Source organism: Ostrinia nubilalis, chromosome 29, assembly GCF_963855985.1.
Source record: "Ostrinia nubilalis chromosome 29, ilOstNubi1.1, whole genome shotgun sequence".
In the NCBI taxonomy this organism is placed as follows: Eukaryota; Metazoa; Arthropoda; class Insecta; order Lepidoptera; family Crambidae; genus Ostrinia; species Ostrinia nubilalis.
The window spans coordinates 3,778,979-3,806,545 of record NC_087116.1 but is presented as its reverse complement, the minus strand read 5'-3'; the positions used below and the strand labels follow the sequence as shown (position 1 = coordinate 3,806,545).

At 39.7% G+C, this 27,567-nt stretch overlaps 1 protein-coding gene across 1 annotated transcript in view; it reads right to left on the bottom strand.

The window, feature by feature from the left end:
• LOC135085610 (myelin regulatory factor) overlaps positions 1-27,567 on the bottom strand; it is a 47,716-nt gene that overhangs the window by 2,797 nt on the left and 17,352 nt on the right. The window contains exons 2-11 of the mRNA XM_063980385.1: positions 8,729-8,819; positions 7,691-8,008; positions 6,620-6,789; positions 5,851-6,004; positions 4,902-5,097; positions 3,536-3,612; positions 3,028-3,226; positions 2,544-2,679; positions 1,852-1,969; positions 527-719 (exon numbers count right to left, since the gene is read on the bottom strand). Coding sequence (XP_063836455.1) covers positions 527-719; positions 1,852-1,969; positions 2,544-2,679; positions 3,028-3,226; positions 3,536-3,612; positions 4,902-5,097; positions 5,851-6,004; positions 6,620-6,789; positions 7,691-8,008; positions 8,729-8,819 — 1,652 coding nt within the window. The remainder of the gene's footprint in view (positions 1-526; positions 720-1,851; positions 1,970-2,543; positions 2,680-3,027; positions 3,227-3,535; positions 3,613-4,901; positions 5,098-5,850; positions 6,005-6,619; positions 6,790-7,690; positions 8,009-8,728; positions 8,820-27,567) is intronic.

The following is a 27,567-nucleotide window of genomic DNA, read 5'->3' as shown; positions in this document are numbered from 1 at the left end:
AAGATAAGAGGATATTGTGTAGAAGTCGGATTAGTCTTGTGATTTTTTCCAGCTTCTGCGTGGATTAGTCTGTCACAGATCTTTCTTCAACAATTTATTTACCTACTGTGCCAAACACTAATGACCTTTTTCATTGCCAAATATTAGAAACAAATAATTTCTTCAAACAAACTCTGAAATCAACCTATCTAGCCAGCGTGCGTGGGGAGTGTAAATTAAATTCTGCATTTGTCAAGTTTTGGTAGGCTGCAGTGGAGACAGTCGTACCACTGTACTGGAAGAGACCATTATGTCCTGATGAGGATAATGGTGACAAAATTCTTGCCCCCTAATTCACCCCACCTTATGGTTTTGTTCGATCTACACTTCCCACGCTGGTCAGACGGATTGGGGAACTTTGGGAGGTCTGATTTCTTCCTTTCTCGCTTCTCACGACATCCACGAGATGAGTGGACTGATCCTTTTATACTTTGCTAGAACCAAACGGCTAATCTAACCCTTTACAATATTACCAAGGATTACCTACCTTATTAACCACCAGGAACTTGGGAATAGTGTCTCCATTAGGCAGGGTAACGTCTCCTGCCTCCTTCACGGCTTCAGGCAGGACCCTGCGGACCTCCTGTGCTATGACCCCCGTGTCTAGTTGGGGGGTTGAAGCTGAAGGGTCGTAGCCGAGCAGGCCGGAGTGCTCCGCAAATGAGGGGTCGTAGTTGAACCTGGGGGTTGAAAATATTACTAAAGCCCGGTTTGTGAGCACGTAGAATTTTGTCCAATGACCCCAAGCTACCCATCCTTATCGCTCGCGCATAATTATATTGCTGTCGCGCTCGCACACTCACTGCGGGCGCCCGTCGCACAGTCGCGCATAGTCGACCAGACTATATTATTAAAGGACGAAGCACATTTATCAACCCGGAAACGGATCAACACTGTATCGCCTTTCGTCGCGAGGCGAGCCGTTTACGTTACGGTTCGGATTAGTATGCGTGACAGTACGGAGTTTCATACAAAGAATACTGACCGCCTCGAGTTGACACGGTTGCGATCCGTATCGCTGTTTTCAAAACCACCATTTAAATCTACCTTTTTGAACGACCATGGGAAACTTCTAGACCTTGTTTTCTGGAAAGCGATGATCCTCAACTACTGAGGAACTGGTAATCTTACTACAATGCTGTTAGTTGTTGTGGTGGAGACAGAATGAGGGCTATCGTTTTAGCGCTCACCAGTTGGCGCCACTGTAGAGTAAGGTCCTGTCACTTGCTAGTAGCGAAGACAGTGGCGCCAACTTGTGAGCGCTAAAGTGGTAGGAGGACTATCGTATTTGCACTCATCAAGATGGCGCCACTGTAGAGTAAGGTCCTGTCAATCGCCAGGGGTGCCAACTGTTAAGTATAAAAACGATAGCCCTCATTGGTTAAGATGGTGGTAGCTAAGTTTAGCGCTTTTGCTCAGTCAGTGCTTGAGGTATGGGTGTGGCACGGGAGGGTGTTTTTGTGACGTCAAACGTCAGCGAGACTTCAAAATATGCTGTTAGACTCTTTCACGTCATAATTATGTCAATGTCACCCCTTCCGTGTCTCCCATACCTCAGGCATTGACTGAGTTAAGGACTAGACTGTTAATTAACGGGTTTATATTATTGGTTAATGTCACTGTCCAATCTTCTTCTTTTCGTGTCGACAACAAACCTACACAGTGTCAGCCCAAAACTCCGCCACAAGAGTGGCGTTGTCAGTAGCACTCATCAAATCCTCCTGAGTGCAGTTGCTTGGGCTCTCAGGGCATGACATCAGGTGCTTCATCGACTGGGGAACAAAACTATCCAATTTAATTTTTTTTACTTACTTCACAACCCTGAAGCTCTGCACGTTGCGTAGCTGCTGAGCCGTGTCCAATTCCACTATGTTGTGTTTGGCTCGCGCGTCGGACGGGTGGAGGATGTGGCCCATCACTTTGAGGTTACCTGTCAAGGAAAGATTGTCATCATTAATCATTATCTTAATCATCATCGTTGTGGCGTCATCACCGTCATCAGTCAATGGCAGTTTATTGCTGGACGAAGAATCCCAAATGTCACAAGCACGATCGCCCGCTTCTTTCGAACTTTGTCTTCTTGAAATTGTCGGTCTATGATCCTGAGTTGATCCCATTTAAATATCATTGAAATTGAAATAAAATTGGTTCAGTAATTAACTACTGTTAACTGAAAAAAATATTTCATCCATGTAAGTGAAATACGGGTTTGGTCAATAGAATAAGATAAGACCAGATATCCTACTGCATCCCTCTTGGCAACTGCGCCCAGAGTCTCTCAGTCGAGAGAACCCACAATTCCTTGACCATGAAGGTGTATATCGGGACTATTCCCACCTCTCGTTCCCACCGCTGCAACTCCTGTGTAGCCAGGATCTACAGCTTGACCGCCAATAACCCAACCAGTGAAGGTCAAATTTGTCCCGGGGGAAAGATAAGCTGTTATTGGACCCGCAACGAAATAAATCAGAAGAACATAGGAGGAGTTGAAGGAGGATACTTACCATTAACGACACAAGACTCGTCAGGTCGATCTGTGTTGATGCCCACTCGACCGTTGAAGTGGACGCTGTTTTCTGATACACCACGCTGCCACCAGTTCTCTGTGCAGTCCGACTCGAACTGTCCAGGGTTTGATGCCTGGATAGACAAATAATGTAATAAAAGTATTGTAGGTACTCTGAAAGTCTGGATTATTTCAAAGGTTTTCTATAACTTTTTTAGGAACTGTGGTATAGAAAGAAGTGATGGAGTCATCATCATCATTTCAGCCATAGGACGTTTACTGCTGAATATAGGCCTCCCCCAATGACTTCCACATCGAATGGTTTGTAAAGGCCTGCATCCAGCGCCTTCCTGCTACCTTTATCAGGTCGTCGGTCCACCTTATGTGTGGAGGTCCAACATTAACGGTAATCCGTCGGGATATTTCAGCGACTTTATTTCGTTTACGGATGTCCTCATTTCTGATTCGAAAGTTATACTCACTCTAACAATGATCCTGTCGCTCGCATGCGCTGCGATCATGAAGTCTGCATGCGACGTGTGAGCCCTCAAGGCTACCACGAGCTGGAAGTGCCTCTGGTCAGGGTTGGGGCGACCCTTCTTCCTCATGTTATTGTTTGTGGTCTCCGCGAAGTGTAGCCTCCCGACTGTGACTTTTGCACCTTCTCTGCGGAGCTCCACGCTGAAAGAAGAATATAATTGTATCTTATGCGATAGATATAAGAATGGGTGGTAAATCCAAAGAACTGTACTTTGAATTCGTGCAGAAATATACAATACAATCACCGGTTCCATCCGGCTCGAAGGACCATAAAATGAGACCACGGGAAGCGAAAAATAGACTGGCCGATTAGTTTAGTAGAATAATACTTAGCTTTGGATAGGAAAGCAGGAAGATAAAAGTTTGAGAGGGGTAGTGCCATTCCCTTGCAACTTTGCAAATCCCTTTATTCAGCACAATGGGATATCGGTCTATAAGTATAGTACTTACGGCACTGGATGAAAGGGCTTCTTTGTTCTATCAGATTGACTTTGTTCCACTCGCACTTCTTGACTTGGATCTTCAGCCTGCAACCAAATACAAAGTAAGTTAATAATAAATTAAACGTTCTTGCAATAAGATCTTAAAGCAGAGTGTAGTATTGAGGTACACTTCCTTAATACTTTATTGCTCTACCACATTAGCGCATTCACGCTGGATCTTACAATTTCAGGCAATTACACAATGTAGGCCCAGTTAGGATAGTTAGGTAGTTAAAATATTGTACGTCCGAAATGGACAATTCTGTTGATACCTTGACATGCATGTATTATTTTTAACAACCAATGTACTTACACAGAAAAGACAATAAATAATTATTATCTTATCTTATCTTTAGGGCACAGCCATTTTGGATTTTTTCTGGTTTCTACGTGCTCTTCTTTTTCTTCAAAGTCAAAGTCAAAATTTCTTTATTTGTTTAGACTAATAAATAGTTCTTACAAATCGTCATTTTGCTCTTAAGGAGCCTCTACATGTCTCATAATCTTTTTACCCTACCAGCGCTTCAAGACCAACATTTGGCAAGTGCTTCTAAATACTACTTTAAGATAGAAAGAAAGAAAGAAAGAAAGATACATTTATTACAACGGACATCACACAAATACAGGCAATTACATAGACATGACAGTGGCACATAATAATAAAAGAAGAAAAAATAAAAACAAGAGCAAACTGAGCAGTGCCACCCATCCACCAACAAGATGCCCACTGCAACGGGACCCCACTCAGCATATGCCGTGGCCCACGGTGACGAAGGCCACGGCGCTGGTTTTCAGTGTGCCCCATGCCGAGTGAGGGTCACGGACCATTGATAAAATAAATAAAATAGTGAGCTGCATAAAATTGTCTAGATAAACATACATAAATAGTAATATTAGTGCACAGATAAATACAAAAGGCGGGAAATCGGTAAGGATGATAAGACTACGTCTATTAAAAATACTAATGAAAAGAATACTAATAAAAAGATAAAACTGTTTGTATAGGTGTGTGTGTTGTAGTAATGGTGAAGTAATATTGTGTTAATGTGTAATATTCGTAAAGAGTGACATTTTTACGCGTTGTTGAGTGTCTCGACGCCCGCAAAACCGGTTTGTGCAATCGAATGATACTAGGCCATGTGGTTTTGACAGAGCAGAATAAGACAACCCCCGATATCGTAAGAGACGAGATGACTAAGAGACAAATAGTTGAATCAGTCATCCCCAGCGTGGGAAGTGTAGGCCAAATCCTCCATTTTCCTCTGATAAAGAGAGGGTCGTGCTCCTGCACTGGAGACTTAAATAATGACCTGATAATTTAAGGTTTTGCTTACCTTGACTCCATAGAAGTGTATGCAGAAATTGTTGATCTTCTTGAATCCTTCTGCCGTTTTGACATAATGCGCGTCTCCTTGAACCTGTATCTGACAGGTGACCTGGAAATGGTTCTTCTTCTGGCAGACGAAGGCCTCGTCTATTTGGGAGTAGTTGAAACCCTTGTCAGCTCCGACCACGTATGATGGTGTAGGCCTGAAGAAAAGAAGATAGCAGTTGTTACAGGGTTTATATCTGCAATCACTGTCATAGACCTTTTTGTTTCTTACCGCTATATTTTATGTATTGTATCTGTGATAAACTTCAGTAAATTGAACCGAATGAGACAACTTGTAATTGAGACAAAATACTTTTTATTTCTTTTCTAAAGTGCTATAAAACAACTCCTTGGTATTCTAAACTCTAATAAATTGCTTGCCAATTAAACCCAACCAGTGAAGGTGAACAGTTCCACCCAGGGTATAGTTGAATGTCTTAAAATTCGCAACGAATTTAATCAGAAGATTAAAGGATGGCTTTCAGTTCAGATCTTTATCAACATTATAAACGAATTAAACCAAATAGCTAGAGATCATGGGTGTTGGTACAGAAAAGTTCTAGTGTGGGTGGATCACCGTCACGAACCGGCCATTGTGGAAACCCTTGAGGAGAGACCATTGTCAAGAAATGAATGTTATTTGGCTGAAACGACAAAGTTTCTTCGTTTCAACCAAATGACGTCCACTGCTGAACAAAAGCCTCCCCCAAGGATTTTTTCCGGCCCTGCGCTGCCCGTATCCAGGTTCTTCCAGTGACCTTCACTAGATTGTCGGTTGACCTAGTGGGGGGCCTGCTCACACTACGTCTTCCAGCTCGTGGTCGCCACGCGAGAACTTTTGTGCCTCAACGGCCATCAGCTGTACGAGAGACGACAAAGTACCTACCTATTTCTATTCTACGTATACTTACAGCGGCTTCAAATTGCAGTCGTACAGTGTGTGCGTCAGATTCTGTTGGAAGGGGGCAAATCTGATGCACTGGAGGGGGGCGTCGTCTCCTGCCTCTGACCCCTCCACGGAGGGAGGAGGGCGCGCGTGAGTTGCGCTCTCGGGGGATAGGGCCGCTGAAACAAATTGTAACAATATGAGAACTGAACTAAGAGAATGAGACTAAAGGACTTGCCACACTGAATGCGTTCTGCGGGCAGCGGTTAGGTCAAAGTGAACACAGCCCGCATCATAATTATTGTATCAATTCGGGCTAACAACATTTTGTATTGAAGCGATCTGACGGTGCGAGCTCGAGCAACGAACGCAAACCGCATCGTTAACAGATTGCCCTGACAGATTGTTTTGCCCGGACCATATGATGCGGACTGCGTTCACATTGACTTGACTGCAGAACATAGTGTGGCCAATGCTTATGGGACGAAGCACACTTATAAACTCGGGAACGGATCGTAACCGTATCAACTCGAGGCGGTCAGTATTTTTTGTATGAAACTCAGTACTGCAACGCAAACTTATCTGCACCGTAATGCGTTTACACGCATTGCCTCTCAGTTGACAGCGCGGCGAAAGGCGTACGGTGTTGATCCCTTCCCGTGTCGAAAAGTGTGCTATGACCTTAATTCTGGAAACATTATGCTATATGTCTTTCCAGTTCCTCTGGACAACTGAACTTCTGGATCAAGAAAAGTCATATTTTTAATCATTTAAGAACATTTCATAACACTCACCCGGCTCACACTTGACCTGCGAAGTGTCCTGCGAGTGCTTCCTCTTCTTGCTGCTGGGTTCCTGAAGACTGGTGTACACTGGCGTCAGGGTCTCATGGCCTAGCGCCACCAGTTGAGGGTTGATCATCCCTTGCTCTAGCTCTGGCAGGTCCACTCTCATTTGGCCGTACCTGCGAACGAGGTGAAGTATTCTAAAAAAGACTTTATGTAAAATCAATTTATACGTCTGTAAAACAGCTGAAACTCAACGCTGTTTGAAGAATAGGCATTTAATTACTACTTTATTTACAATAAACAGATTTTTTTTTAAACTAAGGCAAACTTAACTCTAAACAAAATAAAAATATAAACTTATTTTACTCAAAAATGAAAGTGTGTCCGTGAGGCAAAGAGGCGAGGATGCTGGCTGCATTTCCTCGCTGAATGGCAATACTAAGCCTTTGTGCAAGGAAAGAGCCAGCATTTAAATTTTCCCCGGGATAAACTTGACCTTCACTAATTGGGTTTTTATTGGCGACCAAGTTATAGATCTTGGTTACACAGGAGTTGCAGCGGTGGAAACAGGATAGTGATAGGTGGGAATAGTGTCTTAAAAAGTCCTGTGAAAATTCTCGGTAGAGGCCTTTGTCCAGTAGTGGACGTCATTGGTTAGAATCGGACATCTCTAAATGAACAGCCTAGGCGTCCAATTAAACACCAAAATCAATAAAATAGTTGTTTATGCACACATGTACCTGTTATTGTGCGGGGATCGAACCCTCGACCCATGGTACGCAAATCTCTACGCCAGGCAACCGCATTGCTGACATTGTGTGTGACCGATGATTTGAATAGTGACCATTTTGGTTGAATCGATAAGAAATAACCCTGTATATTTTAAGGTGTAACTCTTAAAAAAACATTGAACAACCCGTTCTAGTTAACTGCGCATCTGGCATCAGCAGTGACGTCACATCGACGCTCTGGCACGGACGGGGCGAACGTGAGTGGGAGGGAGAGTCGCATTCCAACGAGGTGCGCAGTTAGCCCGATCGGGATATACTTTTATATGGATAGTTAATTATTTTATACCTGTTGTATGGATCCGACAACCCCAGCTCATGCCTCACAGTCCTAATCCCCAGCTCCACAATATTCGGATCCTGCGGCAGAACCACTACATCATTCAGGTTGTTCCTCAGCACCTCATGATCCAAATTATCCGACTTCAGCTCCTCGTAGATATAATCCCCTTCTGGCTGGAGGATCTCATGGTTCATATGGTCGTGTACCAGCATATAGTCGGAGGTTAGGACAGTTTGGGGAACTGTGATGGTGTGGGGCACTTCTGACGGGGAGTACGGGTTCTCTGAGCCTGAGTCCGGGGGGCTTTCTGGAAGTTGGTGGCCCCTGAAAAAAAGGATTGAAATTATAAATGTCTCGACCGCTGGAATATTTGATTTTGGTAACCCGCTACTCCTCGTGGTAAGCTTATTTTACAAGTGGGTTCGTGGCGGCGGGGTTCGAACCCGCAATTGTAGTTTCAAAATGAACATACATCTAGTAATCTATTAAAAATATTTACCTATTATTTTATAGATTCTAGGTCATACCACAGGTCATACTTATAACACGAAAAGAACTGGACAAACCAACATGATGCAGTGATGAATGGTCTTTATCCCTCTCTATTGGGTATGATAATAATATTAATGAGAACGAAGAAGTCCATATCGACGATGATTATAATGGAGAAGATGAAGATAATAATGATGATAATGGTGACTAAGATGACGATGAAGACGATGATGATGGTCTTACCCAATCCAGCAAGCGTCGAGCGGCTGCTGGCCCATTGGCCCCTTTCTCAAAGTGGCATGATGGCATCAGCTTCGTGAGTGATCGTTTAATCCACGAAGACGCGCCCCACCATTCTTCCGCTAATGTTTGAGTGTTATCGGTACACGCTAAATCATCCATGAGTGCACACGCACACTACAATAATGACGCTCGGATTGCTCGGATCAAACTCCGCACCCCGCGCTTCCCTCAACCAAAAATTGGTGGGGCGCGTCTTCGTGGGTGAAACGAACTATACAATGATGATGATGATGATGATGGTGGTCTTACCCAATCCGGCGAGCGTCGAGCGGCTGCTGGCCGTAGCAGCCGTCGCCGACCGGGGGCATGATCGCCACCAGCTCGTCGATCAGGCCCGGACCTGGAAATAAACGAAATATGTTTTAATTAATAAATACGGAAGTGATACATTGACTCAAAGGTTCTGGGTTAGGTCTCTAGTAAAACAAAGCATAGTGAAAATGGATGAGTATTTGTATTGTGTACAAAATTATTATATCATAACTAAAGCAGTTAGCTAGATGGTTATGAGTCCTATGTAAGACAACGCATAGTGAAAACGACTGGTATTTGCCTTGTAACCAAACTGGGTAAATAAATACGTTTATTTACGACATTGTAGGCTTGAATCAACCTAATTGACAGAAGAAAACTTTCATGATAAGATTCACACGATGACATTGAGCTCTAGTACACTCAAAATGGTTGACCATGGGTTGACCATTGTCATACCTGGGATAAACAGTCAATTAATCAAATCCATCTTGGAGAAAGAGGTCAAAGAACTGTCAAATTCAACTCGGCTGGGCAGCGTTCAGAAGTTCAGAGGGCTGAGTGTGAGATTACACATTAAACGTCCTCACTAGTAAGCGCGTGAAAAAATGACATTAAATGTATGACGAATTGTACAGCGCCCCTAGCGGAAACTTTCAAGAGCTAACATTTTCAAACATTTTTTTAACGCGCTCACTAGTGAGCGTTTGATGTTAAACTCACACTAGGCCCTCAGGAAGTCGGAAGTTTCGTGATCTTCACGACCAAAATACCGCAGTGTCTCAAAACAAGTCTTTGACCAGTGAACATTTGTCAGTGATCACATAAATTAGTATAATTATGCACCTACACTATCAAAACGTTTACGGCATTACCCCAAAAATTACCCATAGCGCATTTACGCACCCCCGATACCTCGATTACCCATTACCACCCACCTGCCATATCGCACGCCCTTTCGCCCAGCAGTTTAGGCTAATGACAAATCATAAGGTCGACTGAGCATGACCCCATCGCTAATTTGTTAACTAAGTCGTGTGAAACCGGCCTGTAGCTGGTCATCCGTGAAACATCTGTTTTTGATAGAATCGAACGGTTGTTCTTCTACGAGTACATGACGTGTAATACTAATTAATTAAAAAATACACCGTCCGTGGGACGTCCACCCACAAGGTGGACCGACGACATCATAAAGGTAGCAGGGAAGCGCTGGACGCAGGCCGCTACCAATCGATCAAGATTGAACGCTTTGGGGGAGGCCTATGTTCAGCAGTGGACGTCCTATGGCTGAAATGATGATGATGATGATGAAGAAATACAAAGTAATATTTAGTAACTAGCCGCCCGCGACTTCGTACATATGGATCCCGTTTTACCCCCTTAGGGGTTGAATTTTGCAAAATCCCGTCTTAGTGAGCACCTACGTTCTAAAAGGAACCCTCATGCAAAATTGAGACTCCTAGCAGTTGTAATTTCTGAGATTTCGTGATGACTGAGTGAGTCAGTCAGTCAATCAGTGACCTTTCGCTTTTATAATAGATAGGTAAGACTTTAGTATGTTTTATTTCGGTTTTGAAAGGCCATAGCAGACTTATCAACTCGGAAAGGGATCAACACCGTATCGCCTTTCGCGCGCTGTCAACCGCGAGGCGAGGCGTTTACGTTACGGTATACGGTTGCAGTATGGAGTTTCATACAAAGAATACTGACTGACCGCCTCGAGTTGATTTTTTTTAATCCACAGCGAGGAAGCTCTTGGCCTGCATCCCACCTGATGGTAAGTGACGATCAGGCCGAAGGAACGTTGTAGAAGGTAGGTTGATACGGTTGCGATCCCTTTCCGGGTTGATAAATGTGCGACGACCTTAAAAAGGGACAAGAGCAATACAGTCTTTCTGTCACAGACCGAAATTAACCTTAATTTTGAACTCCTCCTATGTTCTTCTGATTAATTTCGTTGCGGGTCCAATGACAGTTTAACTTTCCCCCTAGACAAACTTGACCTTCATTGGTTGGGTTTTTATGGCGGTCAAGCTGTAGATCCTGGCTACACAGGAGTTGCAGTGGTGGGAACGAGAGGTGGGAATAGTCCTGCTGTAAGACCGAAATTAACTCAGGCGAAGTCACGGTCAAAAGCTACCTCATAAGAAATAGGTAACATACACACTATAATCATCCAATTGCATGCTATTATCGCATCGAGCGTGCTTGTATGACCGCACACTTCATACAGCGGACCTTTCTCTAATGATTTGTTTAGTCAATGTCAATGACTCGGCCAGATGGATGGAGATCCGTAGGAAGATGTTTGAACCTTAAAATGGCTACATTTATTCATTGAGGGTTCAAAAAGAGCTATACACTAAACAAACTCTGAGTAAATCGAAAAAACTCTACACAACTTGAATCAACCAAGAACATTTAGCACTTTTTTACAAATACAAATACAAAATTCTTTATTGTGAATCATTTTGAAAAGAACCTTCGTATAAGGTGGCGATTTTGTTGTGGAAGTAAATATTTTATTCAGTTTTGCAAAGGGCATGCTGGGATCTGAAAAGCTGAAACAAATTCTAAAAAAAAGGGAAATAAGTAGACCCATTTGAACAGAAGTTCCTCATAGTGATGAGACCGCTTATAATGTTTTTTCTTTATATTTTTCGGTGTTTGTGATGATTGGACAGTTGACAGCAATAAAAAATATTTCAGACATAACTTTTATTTTAATACACTACCCAAGTCAAGTCGCTGAAAAAACTAAAAACTAACTCGGTTTTCAGGTCTACGATCATTCTGCGACAATATGAGTTTCACGCGGATGAAGCCAAGTATTAGATAGGTACGGAACCAAATTACTCTGCGTCGACTCAACCTTACCCAAATCGTTTCATGACAATGACGTAACCGCTTGAGAGACATGGCGCTGGCGTTACGCTTGACGGACCAAGCGTTTTTACGCTCCTCACGCTCAGGTGAAAATAACTTAGCGTTTTGTGAGCATCCGCAGTTTTTAAATTATTTACTTTTTTCCTTGTTGCACATCGTCAGTTCATTTATCCTCCACTGCAGGAGCACGTCCCTCTTTTTACCAACTTCGAACTGCTCCTATGTTCTTCTGAGTAATTTCGTGGCGGGTCCAATCACAGTAACTTTCCCCTGGGAAAAACTTGACCTTCACTGGTTGGGTTATTGGCGGTCAAGCTGTAGATCCTGGCTACACAGGAGTTGCAGCGGTGGGAACGAGAGGTGAGAATAATTATAGTCCCGTCCCAGTGTTACTTCAACCCTACCACTGCTTCGGGACAATAAATGGGCCAGTGCTACTAACCTAAAAGACGTATAAAGAATTGCACAAAGATTATATTATTAAGTTGTTAAAAATAAGATATATACAGCAATCGCGTGTGCAAGCTTGCGTGCTAGTGTATTAAATGAAATTACCTATATCGTGATAATAAACATATGACTGACTGATACAAATAATAGATTCAACTTTCCGTTTCAACAGCTGTGCGAAAAACACTGACGTTTAGTAATTTACGTTGAAAAACGTCATTAGATAATGCGCAACAATGCACCAATTGTAATCAGAATGGTCGATATCATAATCAAATTCCAGTTAATTTAATTAAAAAATAACCAGTAGGTGTTACTATGAAACTTCGTTCGTTCGTTCGTTTCAGCCAAATGACGTCCACTGCTGGACAAAGGCCTCCTCCAAGGTTTTCCACAATGAACGGTCCTGCGCTGCCCGCATCCAGACGCTTCCCGCGACCTTCACCAGATCGTCGGCCCACTTAGTAGGAGGCCTGCCCACGCGTGGTCGCCACTCGAGAACTTTTCTGCCCCAACGGCCATCGTCTCTACGAGCTATGTGCCCCGCCCACTACCACTTGATTTTAGCAATGAAACTATGAAACTTAAGTCACTAAAATTCAAATTCTTTATTAGTCATCATCATTTCAGTCACAGGACGTCCACTGCTGAACATAGGCCTCCCCCAATGATTTCCACATCGCGGCATTGCCCGGGTGGTAGCGGCCTGCATCTAGCGCCTTCCTTTATGAGGTCGTCGGGCCACCTTGTGGGTTATTATTAGTAAGTAGGTTAGTAGGCCCTTTTCTGGGTACTTATCAAATATAGCTTGCCCTACCACCACTACGGGACAACAATACAACATATCTAGCTGGTGCTAAGAAAAGATAGCAGAATGGCGCTGTGTGCAGGCCGCTACCAACTGATCAATCTGGAAATCATTGGGAGAGGCCTATGTTTAGCAGTGGACGTCCTGTGGCTGAAATGATGATAATGAAGTAGCCTATTGAGCCCGCATCATTCTAACTTTCTTTGAAAGCAAACTGTACCTATGTCAAAATGTTTATTTTTTTCAAATACGCTCCTAAAGAGCACTTTTACACGTCCCACTCCCAACCACTGCTTCGGGACAGTAATATGATCCAGTGCTGAGAAGAAGCAGCGCAAGAAACTCAGTCACTATTGTCAGCCTATTTTCAAAGATAGTGCTGTCAAAATAACAAGCAAACTATGTCTTTCGAAATAAAAATCGTTTGCTCTTATTCAGTATTTTTTAAGCATAACAAGGCAGGTACTTGACCACAAACGCACCTGGTGTTAAGTGAGATACAGTCTAGGATGGTACATATCTGCCCTGTAAGTGCATTCACTCTCGCCTTGAAAGGCCCGGATTATAGTGTTCAGGAAAGACAGCAGCAGGCAGCGAATTCCAGTCCTTAGCCGTTCGAAATACAGTCAACAGCACATCAAACTATCCATTGTTATGGCGAAATAGCTTCTATTGCAAGTAAATAAGAAGCCAGTGTTACGCTTGATGCGCCGGCGCCAGTACTACCGCACTATCACAGTATTGTATTACAGATCGTAGTACTAATATACTTTAGTCTGACACATGCAGATTAGCAGTTAGAATTCAGTCAAATTGTTGATAATAATACGATTATTTTATGATGCTTTTAGCCTAGGCGCAGACCATCTATTTTTCGTCGGCCGATAGTTTAGTCGGGCAGTTGATCAGTATGGGCATGTATGGAAGTGCGCACATTACGCCGATTTGATTTTCATACAAATTAAAATCGGGCACAACTATCGCCTGACGACGCAGTATATTTTTGATCTTCATTCATAGTCTATAAATGGCTGACAATAGTGACTGAGTTTCTTGCGCTGCTTCTTCTCAGCACTGGCCCATTTATTGTCCCGAAACAGTGGTAGGGTTAATACTGGGACTTGTAAAAGTGCTTTTCAAAAGCCTACTTGAAAAATAAACTGAGTTTTATGAGTTTTGATTTCTTGCGGGTCCAAAAACAGTTTAATTTTTCCCCGGGACAAACTTGACCTTGTGAAGCAATAGATCCTGGCTACACGGGTGGAGGTGGGAGGTGGCAATAGTCCCGTTTTAATTAGAAAGCTGAAGAGTTTGTTTGTTTTTATCCTCCATTTTTGCCTCTGGTAAATTAGAGGGTCATGCTGCTGCAGTGGATACTAAATGACCTGATGTCGATGCTGACGTGTGTACCTTGTATGATTACCCTGGAAAGAGTCTGCAGATTCTTACTGAAAAAGAATTAGAATTTTATCGTATCAGCGCTATCTAAGGTCATAATTATACAGTCTTTGGTGATTAAAAGTGTTTATTTTTTAGCTAAATAAAGACTTTCTTCTGAGGCAGACTATAAAATGCACGCAGGCAAAGCCACAGTCACAAACTAGCATAGCAAAAAACGCAATAATTAAGGAAGGAAACCACAATATCACAAACTACAATGATGTCATATTCGCACTGAAAAAAAAAGGAATGCAACGAGACGCACGCAACACGCGTTCGGTATTACGGTATGTGCTCACTGAAAAGTATGAAAAAACAGCTAAATATTAATGAGTGACATTTTGGATGGACGGGCTGAAAGAAAGCCGATAAATTGAAGACGTTTCAATGAATTTTTTTATCGTTTTTTCAGGAAGTCATTTTAAAATCTCCAGATAGGTACTCTTTGGATCAAGTTACTTCTCCAGTTGATGTCGTAAGAAGCGATTAAGTTTAGGGACGAATATGTGAACATCAGGCCTCCCCAACCCGTCTGGCCAGCGTGGGGAGTGTAGGCCAAATCCTCCATTTGCCTCTGGTAAATTAGAGGGTCGTGCTCCTGCAGTGGAGACTGAATGACCTGATGATGATGATAATTCGTTCCCTCTGCTAGTTAACAGGCAAATATCAGAAATCATAGTATGAATGTCTAATGTAAAACCATCTTTAGTATCAAAACCGGTCGCATAAATTCAAATACACGAAAGCGCCGCGCTCCATTTGTTTAGCATTACCAGTAACTTATTTGTAATCTGTGGTATTACTTGGATCTACGACTTGACTGGTTTTTGACATTTCGCGACCGGTTGATCCATAAAATGGGGACAGCGTGAGTTTTCCCCGCCACTTCAGTGTTTTTAATGAGTAAAAACCTCATAAAAAACTCATTTTATTTTTGCAAGTCTTGAAACACTTTTACACGTCCCAGCATTAACCCTACCACTGCTTCAGGACAATAAATGGGCCAGTATGTTGTCGTTTTCCATTTCATTTTTGTTTAATCTTTTGGACATTGATGTACCTACTTTTTTTTCATGTGCGTTTTAACATTGGCTTGAAAGAGTAGAGCATCCTTAGCATTCTGAAAATAATGACGTTTCAGCATTTACCTATAAAGAAGTTTGAAAAACTTGACCTTCACTGATTGTTTTATTGGCGGTCAAGCTGTAGATCCTGGCTACACAGGAGTTGCAGCGGTGGGAACGAGAGGTGGGTCCCGTATGACGAAGTCTGATTAACGGTAAAAAATTACGAGTTATAATGTATTTGTAACGTATTATTTGCAGTAATTAGGTAATCAATATTTTAACTGATGTATTAATAACTCTTTTAAATGAATTGTTACATAACTTAAATAAGAAATAAAGTGTCATTTAGCTATTAGTGTAATTAATTTTACAAGTCATTAACAATGTCTCTCAATTAATTTAATGAAGACAACTAATTATTGTAAAAATGTGAACAGTGTAAAAATATAAATCTTTGTTTTGATTGAATTTTTTATAAGTGAATAGACATTTTCATCATCATTTCAGCTACAGGACGCCCACTGCTGAACATAGGCCTCCCCCAATGATTTCCACATCGACCGGTTGGTAGCGGCCTGCATCCAGCGCCTTCCTGCTACCTATATGAGGTCGTCGGGCCACCATATGGGTAAACTCCCGCACTACGTTTTCCGGTATGTACGTGGCTTCCACTCCAGAACCTTACTGTCAGTTCTTCGTACTATCATAGATCGTACTCTAGTAATCTTTAATTTAGTGATATTGTGATGTAATATAGAGCAAACTAGTATTTAGTTAGTTATTTTTTGCATTATACTTTTGTTAGGTTTTTCATATTAGCTCGTGTCTAGTTAATTAATTTTAATGAATGATACGAGAATATTTTCTTAAATTTCCGTAAAAATGACACTTTTATGAGACCAACCGGACTTTTTGAGAGAACTTGCAGTGATTTAACAATGTTTTCCATAATTTTCTACATATGCACATTTACGAACACCTAAATGTAATCCACTATTAATAATACAATAAGAATAAAATAAACGAAAACTGTTAATTTTGTTTATTTTACCGCCAAGAAGAAAATCAAATCAAACCAATCAATCAAAAAGCGATTATTCTTTTAAATAGTTAGAAAAACCTGTGACGTCACTTGCTTATAATTTCTGACTTTTTTTTTCGGGGTTTTTTTAAGTCATATTTTTTTCTTTTTAAAGAATTTGTGTCTTGGAATTACCAGTTAATAATGTTAATTTCCTATTCAAAAAGTGTGTCTACAAAATTTTACCTTGATTCCTTCCTTGCAGCCTGGTGCTGCTTCTAATATTGTTGTCTTGTCCACTACCGTCCTCCATATGCCAAGTATATTCCATTTTAACTTAGAATAACATTTTAAATTTTAAAATTCAGTGTTCTAGAATCCCATTTTTACCCGACTGCACCAGGAGGATTAAGTTTTTAAAACACTATGTAACGTCCACAGATCCGGCAGGACACATCATTTAAGTTCATTCAAATTGAATACGGTTTTACACACCACATAATTGGCCAATGTTAAACACAGTTTTCACTTTTAAATCACATAATTTCACTGCGAAATTAGTATGGTCGGCGAACCGTCACTATAGTTTTAAATATGCCAAGACCGTATTAATTAAAGAGTTAAATGTACTTTAAAATACAGTTAAACACTTTTTTGATTACAAACTTTTTTCTATTCCCGCGCTATTATTTAAAAATCGAACCTCTTTTGTTCAAAAATACAATACGCCCGCGTTCTTTTAAAAAAAAACTTATTTGTTCAATAAAACGTCAGTCAACAACTTGAACGTTGGAGGCACTGGCCGCATAGAGCGTCTTCACCCTGCGTGCGACAGAGGCGGTGAATGGAACGGGCAACGAGAGAGAAAGGGACGCACGTATTTGGTTTTTCACGGTTTTCATGAAAAACATTTGCGGTTAGGGGCGGCGGCTGGCCAATGGGAGGGCAGGAATTTGAAAATGGTAATCGCTGTTCTGATTTTTGTGGGTAGCGATTCGGTGGGTAAATAAATACAACGCGAACATGTCTATAAAGTATACATAGGTCTATTAAAACGTTTGATTCGGTTTGATATTTTACAGGTTTCAAAATGTCCTTTTAATATTTGCACGGGGTGCCATTTTGTTGTGGATATTAGTGAAGTCTTGGGACTGATGAAGAGACACAATGAAATTAAGTATACTGCAAAAACTCAAAACTCATTTATTTCTGTAAATAGGCTTAAAAAAAGCACTTTTACACGACCCAGTATTAACCCTTCCACCCTACAGTAGTTAGATATAAAAATATAGTTACATTAGGTAAGCGCAAATGGTTTGAGAATCGATACGCGGTTGCTCAAAGAAAAAAAATAAAGGATAGGCAGTTCCTGAAAACGCAACAAAAATATAAAAATGTAGAGTTATTATACATAAGTTTTTCTTTCATAAAACCTATTAATAGCTTTTACATTTTATATCGGAAAAATAATTTTTCAAGATGGTTTGAATATTCACATCACATGCTTTAGACAAAAAAAATATGTAGAGATATTTTGTTGCATCGTGAAAGAGTTATCAGATCTCATGTAGAGACAGCTTCTAACTCTAAAAGCCTTAACTCTACGAGACCTGACGAAACGTTCTGAATGTGACCAAACGATTGTTTTGCTGTCATCGCCCTAGACTTTTAAAGAATATGAATTTGATTTTATTAAAAAACGTAATTTCCAAAGATTCGTAACACCGCTCAGCTGTAAAATTTCAAATGCAAGGGTGATATATCAAAACCAATGGACCGTGTCAAGGGTATAGGTAGCCATATTGATCAGGTGTCGGCGATGATGTGTGACGGACACCTGGCACCTATAGCAGACGGTGATACAGTTCGATTCCCGGTGGGGTCAATTGGCTGTCAGTTTTTCGAAGATTGTGTGAAGTGGTAAGAATAATACTTGAACAAGAGAGTCTTACGCCCGTATTCACAAACGATGCTTGCTTATGTGAAGCAGAAAATCGAACGCACAGCGTTGAATAGAGCTCTGTGATTGGTTCGTGTCACCCTGTGCATCCACGCGCACTGTGAGACCTCATAGTAATGTTTGTCCCACCTAACTTTGACCGTAACTATAAGGGCAACCAGTGCTTTTTGTATGGCATTTGACAGATTTTTGACGTTTAAAGTTAAATTAAAATGGTGCAACCCAGCCTTAGTGTCCCCAACCCGTCTGGCCAGCGTGGGGAGTGTATGCCAAATCCTCCATTTGCCTCTGGTAAATTAGAGGGTCGTGCTCCTGCAGTGGAGACTAAATGATCTGATTATGATGAAGAAGAACTCTTAATATGAGTAGTACATCCAACTACTAAAAACTAATTATTGTTCTGGTGCTTAACTCAGTCAGCATCAGAGGTTTGGAAGCGGCACGGGAGGGATGATACACTGACATAGTATGACGTGACAGAGCATCCAAATCTAATAAATAAATAAATAATAAATAAATATACTTGGACATTTTACACTGCGCTTCTAGTCCCAAACTAAGCTTGCTTGTACTATGGGTACTAGACAACGGATATAAACATAATTAAATACTTTTTTTTTTAAATACATACTTATTATACATAGAAAACACCCAGTCCAATACAAACAAATATGGTCATGCACACAAATGTTTGTACTGTGCGGGAATCGAACCCGCTACCTCCGGAATAGTAGTCCGTTTCGAACCACTACACCAAACGGCCGACAATCTAAAGTGTCACTGACGTTTAACGTCTCAAAAACACCCTCCCGTGCCGCTCCCGTACCTCAGGCACTGACTGAGTTAGTACTTATTATTATTCTGTGGTTAAACGCTAAACCTGTAGTTTTTATGTACGTACACACACAATCAACGTCATAGCTGTGTGTGTGATGCCTATGCCAAAGTTTTGCACTCTCTATAGGGATGTTATGGAAATATGAATACTATTTAGTTTCGGTTATGGATACGGTTAGGGGGCGTCCATAAATTACGTGAGACTTTTAGGGGGGGGAGGGGGTCAACAAAAACCTCACTAAATCTCACGTGGGGGAGAGGGGGGGTCTCGGGAAATATCACGTATTTTTTTCCACAAGAAATAGAGAAATAGAGTTTGCCAGAAAACTGGGTTAAATCGTAAGTAAAAAAATTGGCCAAGTGCGTGTCGTGCCACGCGCAGTGTAGGGTTCCGTAGTTGTCGTTATCACAATATATTTCAAAAGTAAGCAACTACTTCATCTAAAGTCACTTCTAATATTTTCTTCTAAGGAATTTTTATTAGGTATGAAATTGTATTTTAATACATAAGTAAAACGACTATTACTCTTGAACTAACTGATCTATCTTAACCGCTATAGTTTTCCTTGAAAGTTCATAAAAAGCACTATAATCTTGATTTTTTCCAGATTTATCAAGCCAACAGTTTAGTTTTTAGCGGGGGGGACGCCCTACTCGGACAAAAATTGGTACTTTAAACTTTAACATTTTGCAAACGGATCCCTAAATCGAAAAATGGTCTTAGAAACCCCTAAGCCATTTTAAAAGACCTATCCAACGATACCCCAAACGATGGGGTAGAAGACGAAAAAAAAATCATCCCCACTTTACATGGATGGGAGGTACCCTAAAAAAATTTTTTTTTCAAAATTTTATTCTACCGTTTTGTCGACGTGATTAATATACATACCTCTACAAAATTACAGCTCCCTAGTGCCAATAGTTTCCAAGCAAAACCTCGGACAGACAGACAGCCAGACGAAACTATAAGGGTTCCTTGTCAGGACTAAAAAATTATATTTGTATGATGTTAATGTCATTTTATTCTATACAGTCTAAACAAATAAAACTAAAAATGCATGTGTGAATACTAAAATGCAGAATAAATGACGAAATTGAGAAAATTATAAAACAAGTTCTTTTGATTATCAAAATCGATTTTGCTAGATTATTAGTGATTTTGTAGAAAGGAACAATTAGACTAGGTACTTCTGTAAAAAAACAATGTGACCCTAGTACTAACCGCTGTCACTACACGTGTTTTTCTGGATCTATTCGTAATCAGTGGGCTTAGTGCGACTTTACATCAATCGTCATCCGCCAGCGACTGCGTAAAAAATGACATACATTAAATGTAGGTATGATGATTATACAGCGTCCCTAGCAGATACTTTCGAGAACTAAAATCTTCAACTTTATAGATCTTTTTGATGCACTCGTTAGCGACAACGTTAAAGCACACAAAAAAAATGTTTCTCAATTATATTACTCCAAAACTATTAAATTTCGGATTTTTTTTAATATCACGTGAGATTTGGGGGTGGGGGAGGGGGTCAGGCAAAATCTCACCAAATCTCACCAAGGGGGGCGGGGGGGTTGAAAAATAGCCAAAATTGTCTCACGTAATTTATGGACGCCCCCTTACAGATATAGGAATAATATTATACCGGTTTCGGTTACGGATATTTTTTTATTTCGGATATCCGAAAGTTTCGGTTACGGTTACGGATATCTGTGCTTTAGAATGCAATTTGCAATAGTTGTCCAACACAGTTCATGGCCGCACACTTTACATCGAATAAAAAGTAATAAAAATTGATACTAGATGGCATTATAAAGGTAAATCAGGCTGTTCTGCCTTTACATAATAATAATAATGCTATACAATTTTTTTTAACTGCCTACATCCAAAACTATCCGAAACTTTTGAATCGGTTACGGTTTCAGATATTTTTTATTTTTCATATCCGAAATTTTCGGTTACGGTTAAGGATATCCATAACATCCCTGTTATCCACGCCGTAACTATAATAATTTTGCAAACAATTAAGGTCAGTTAACTTACAGTTAAAGGCTTGTATACCGACACTTGTGCTCTATGGTTACCCTTTTATCGCTTCACTACTTCTTATCATTAATATTTATCAGTTCACCACGATTAAATTAATTTGGGCCACAACATTGCTTGTCAAATGCACCGTTTATACATATAGGTACAATACACCTGCTCTACAAAACCCAATAAAATATGCAGAATATCTAGAGTACATTAGCTAAATATGTATGTGTGCCAAATAAAGCTCATCATCATCATCATTTCAGCCACAGGACGTCCACTGCGGAACATAGGCCTCCCACAATGATTTCCTTAATGACCGTTTGGCAGTGGTAATAAAGCTCTATCTGAAAAAGTAACGTAAATCGACAGCATTAATCCCGAATTATTTAAATAGAATTACAAGCTTTTAGTCACACAAAACTAACGAACCAAAACTCGACAAAGTTGCATCGTTTTGTTACAGATTTCCTATAGTCACCTTCTGGCGCCATCGTCAGATTGGAACTGATCTGACGATGGCGCCAGAAGGTGACTATAGGAAATCTGTAATTTGTCATCCGAATTACAAGTGTATGCATTCGGACATTTTAATATTGTAAGAACTTGTAGACCACTTTTCACGCAAATAAACTGATTTGATTTGATTTGATTTGATTTGCAAAATTGTATAGTTTGTCGTGAAGTGGGTCTAATTCAGCTTACAATACTACATCCAGAAAAAATAAAAGCTTGTGTAAAGCGTAGTTAAAACGGTATTATTTGATTTCAAGTCAAGTCTACTAAACAAATGTTCAATGGACGTTTCACTTTTTACAATTAAACACCCTGTATTTAAACTTTCTTCGCAATCCCCACGACCCTTGACCGTAGAACCAACACGGATTGACATATCCGCACACAATTTAGCGTGCTTAATTGGAGCGTTTGGGCAAGCGTTTGATCGCTGCCCACCGGTGGGCATACTGGGTATAGAGTCAGTGGGTATTCTCAGAAAGAACGTACATCTGATTTGAATATCGCAAGAAGAAAGTTGGTTACAAGAGAGTCGCAAGTTTTTTCACGAAGTTCTTTTTACATATTACGCATCTAAGAGCTATGTGGAAAATCAACTTTAGATGTATAGATAGAAGTGTTAATAAATAATAATAAACAAGATAAATCTGGGATAGACCCTTGCCAGAAATTTAAGATTTTTGATGAGTAAATTTTGAAATAAACATTATTAAATTTTTGGAAACTTTAACTGTAAGGGTCAATTTGTACGAAAGAACCTCCTCGCATTTGTTTTCGAAGGTAGAGACACATTTTAGAGTTGAAATTTTGTGGGTAATTTGACTCTTTTGTCGTAAGAGTACGTACCTATCGAATAAAGTGTAAGTTGAGAAAGGCAACCAGTTGAGCTTTAAAAATCACACTAATATTATAAAGGCGAAAGTTTGTGAGTGTGTATGTTTGTTACTTCTTCACGTTACGGCTGGCGCCCAAACTGGCGCGACTTTAATACAATTTGGTATGGAGTTAGCTGACACCCTGGATTAACACGTAGGCTACGTTTTACCGCGGGTAACGTCGCGGGGCGCAGCTAGTAAATAAGAATAGAATTTGAACGAGCTTGCTGACCCTTCTTGCCTTGTGCCCTAAACACAGTGCGTGACGATAATTACAGTCGTGGGAGTTGTAATCTACACTAATATTGTAAACGGAGGGTTTGTTATTATAAATTATATTAGCTTTGTTGGGCGATCATCAAAACAATTATTAGAGGGGTAGACAGGTCTTTGATTTAAAAAGTGCAATCTCTATTTGAACAATAAAATTGTACTTAAATTGTACTATTGTAATATAAATTCGTTCGTTCGTTTCAGCCAAATGACGTCCACAGTTGGACAAAAGCTTCCTCAAGGAGTTCACAACGGTCCAGCGCTACCCGCATCCAGGTGCTTAATTTCCGTGACCTTAACCATATCATCAGTCCACCGAGTGGGAGGTCTGTCCATGTTTTCCGGTTCGTGACCGTCACTCCGAGAAGTTTTCCCCCCACGCTCTACCATATCATACCATACAATGTTATTTTCATACTTAGATTACATTACTGGAAGAGCCTGTATTCCACGACATAGGAAAACCTATGGGTTATGTACTACCACAGGAACTACTACCTACTACTATTACTACTACTACTACTAAACGGGATCCAGCGAAAAACGGGAAAAATACTGCAAAATACGGGATGTCTCAGCGGAAAAGAGCCCTAAAGTGAAAAACAATGCAACATAGATTTGTACTTAATTATACTGAAAATAATCAAGTTTTCATTTTCACTATCATAAAGCGTTTTGTCTCCATCAAACCCCACAGATCAATAGCATGGCGTTTAGCAACGTCACATCCCCATGGAAACTGTTAGATTGGTCAATAGAGATTTTGTGAATTCATTACCGACTAGCTTTGACCGCGACTTCATTTGTTTGTATTTTGGTCGGTCACATAGAATACACTCAGGAATATAGCTTTTCTACTTAAAAAATAATTGCCATTAAATTTATTGGTTCTCTAAAAGAGATGACTGAGTTTCTTCCGCCACTTCTTCTCAGCACCAGCCCATATGTTGTCCCGAAGTGGTGGTAGGGCAAGCTATATTTGGGACGTGTATAAGTGCCCTGGAAAGGGCCTATGTACTGAATAAAATATATGAATTTGAATTTGAGAATAGCCTTGCATAATGTATGAATCTGAATTTATCAGAGATTAGTTACTTCCTAGAAACAAGTCTTAGTAGGTACTAACAGAAGAAAATTTATTTATTTAGATTACCAACAAGTTTGTTGATTACTTAGAGCTATTGAAATCGTCTGCTCCAGATACATTTCCTGATACTAATCCGGACCTTTTCAAGGAGAGAGAGTGAATAGTCACTTACAGGGCAGAATCCAGCTTAGACTGCATGCGAATGCGGTCAAATACATATCAAAATGAAGATTTATAAATGTACTAGGCGGCTGCCCGCGACTTCGTACGCGTAGATCCTGTTTTACCCCCTTAGGGGTGGAGTTTCGTAAAATCCTTTCTTAGCGGATGCCTACGTTATAACATCTACCTGCATGTCAAATTTTGATGATAGATCACTATGTCAGTCAGTCAGTCAGTCACCTTTGAGTTATAATATATTTAGAGACTAATTTTACAGTACCTACATTCGATTCGATGGGAAATACTTAATCAGAGTTTAGAAATGAAATGAATTATTTGTTTTATTAGAAGTCCTTCCTCCTTCTCGCGCAGTCGGGTAAATTTTTTGATGAAGTACAAGTATTTATAGGTCTTTATTTGACACAGCTTTATTATGGTGTCATAAATGGTTTAATAATGATATCAGAACTGTATCAACAAGCTTTTTACAGAAAATACTTTTAATGTTAGATATTTATACATCAACCAACATAATTGATGCAAACTTGAAACGTTCGTCGTAACCACATTTTCAAGGTTTTCTGTTTATCGATAAAACTTCGCCTACCCTCAGAAGGGGGGGAGGGACTAAACCTCCGTCATCGACCAATCAGAGCCCAGAATTCAAATTAGGAACGCGTGCTATTGCGTTGCTTTGTCACGTCAAAATTGACGTATCGCCAAAACTAAGCAGGATACAGGGTGCATTATTATTTTAAACAAATAATAACTGCGTCTAAAATCAGATCAATACAAATTATCTCTATAAATGGCGTACATTGTATATTTTATCTAATAAATAAATATTCTTGGACAATAAACGCTGCGCTATCCAGTCCAAAACAACAAAGATATTAACTATGGGGTACCAGACAACGGATAAAAACATACTTTTGTTTTAAATACGTAGTAAATAATATATGTATAAAAACCCAGAGAAATATAAATAGATAATGTTTATACACAAAAAAAGTAAAAAATGTGGGAATTGAACCCGCGACCTCTGGGCATAGTCCGCTACGTGAACCACTAGATCATGTTTCATTAAAATCCGTTCAGAAATTTTTGCGTGAAAGAGCAACAAAAACATTCATCCTCAAAACTTTCACATTTACAGGAATAGTGTTTTAAAGGGCCCTATACGCTATCTAATATCGAACCTAACAATAAAACGTATGATTTTATCTGTCAATTACAACTTTCACTAGATCAGATCAGCGTTTTCTCGAAAAAGATTTGTGAAAAACACGTAGAATTTGTGAACCACCTAGTTTTCAGTCTTTAAGAAAAGATAGATCAAGTAAATAATACAATACCTTGTAAATCAAATTGGTTTCGTTCTATCGTTTTAGTAATTCTATTGGTAACTGAAGACGCCACAAATGTCAAGGCGAACTGGTTTTCAAGTCTTCAACATTGTTTTAAAATGTACAGGAGGCTTGAAAAAGAATATATTTATATATTTATTAATTCTGTTCAATCATCATCATCATTTCAGCCACAGGACGTCCACTGCTGAACATAGGCCTCTCCCCCAAATACTTCCACATCGACCGTTTGGAAGCGGCCTGCATCCAGCACCTTCCTGCTACGTTTATGAGGTCATCAATCTGTGGTTTAGGATTCTATTAAATATGAAGTTTTATTAAAGGACCATTGGTTAAATAAAGAGAGACTCGCTCGACTCGAAGGTTTGGTTATGAAATAAATAAATTAAATTATTCTTAGTAAAGACATAATTAAACACTTCTTAATCACTTTGTGTGTTTGTTCTCAGTTAGGCTTGAATCAACTTGATTATTTGCAAACTTCAGAGAGTTGTTGTCACAAGTTGTTACACATCAAATATATTAATATTAAAGAAAAAAACATAACCCTCCTTCTGGCGCAGTCGGGTAATGGATGTAAAATGACTGAATCTGACCAGTCAATATTGTGAACTGGAAGAATAGAATATTTTTCTATATGTATTACGTACAAAAAATAAAGAAAATAAGGAACATTTTAAAAGACAACAATACTCGTAGGATTACCTACAAAAAATCGAAGAAAAATTAATAACTTCAGAGGAGAGACATCCTGTATACTAGTGACATCACCATTTTTAGTCACGAGACGCACGAACTAACTCCGCAAGTTAAGTAGCATGATCTTTCATTATAAAAGCATTACCTTTTACTTGTTTACACCCACGTCCGCCTTAAAGCATTTTGTTTATATCATCAGGTCATTTAGTCTCCACTGCAGGAGCACGTCTCTAATTTACCAGAGGCAAATGGAGGAATTGGCCTACACTCCCCACGCTGGCCAGACGGGTTGGGGAAGTGAAGTAGATATATAAATTACTAGCTTTCCGCCCGCGGCTTCGCCCGCGTGGTATTTTGGCTGTCACAGAAAAACTTTATCCGGCGCGTCCCTGTTTCATAAACCTGGATAAAAATTATCCTATGTCCTTTCCAGGGACTCAAACTATCTCTATGTCAAACTTCATCAAAATCGGTTCAGTGGTTTAGGCGTGAAAGCAAGACAGACAGACAGACAGAGTTACTTTCGCATTTATAATATTATAATAATAATAATAATAATAATTACATTGTAAAAAGAAAAAATTAAAAATAAGAAAGTAAGATGAATAAAGGAATAATAATAATAATAAATAGTTTATTTCCAAACCATTACACTAATACAGCTTAAAATCTTAATCACGTTAATTAACAACTTCGTGTTTAAGCAAATTTGTTGTTCCCCTGACCTTCAAAATAAATTTAGTTAGTATAAATTTAGTTTGAGAAGCGATTCTAATCGTTAAGAATAATAACTATTGAATTGTTATCTTTAAAAATCAAAGTGGTTTTGTCGTGAAAATGTAACAGATAATATGTAGAGCTCTACGTAGATTCTGATAGATTTACAAACTTACCAAAAATATGGGTAAACTCATGTTTTTCCGACATACAAACTGATTACAAAAATTGGCATTTCTACTAAGAATATTAATAAACACCAAAAACATTTACCCTCTTTCTACAGTTCACAATGGAAGACCTCGCTCCAACCTTGTATTCTAAGTTTGACCACGACAACTGCGGACTTGTTTAGAAACAGATCTTGTTACTCAACTGACCATTAAATTAAATACTGAAGGTTCGAATTGTGACACAAGGCTGGTTCGCATGGTTGGTGGTCGCCCTATTTGTAGAGACAGCAAAAAAAATCATTATTTTTTTGCTGACCGTACTTTGATTTGCAAATTTTTAGTGCTCAAAAATTGTGAAGGTCAGCATTTTTTTATTTAAAGTTTTTTTTTTACTTTTAAGAAGGTATTTACTCAAGTGTTACAGAGATTAATTAAAAATAATTAGTTTAATAAATAAATCTTG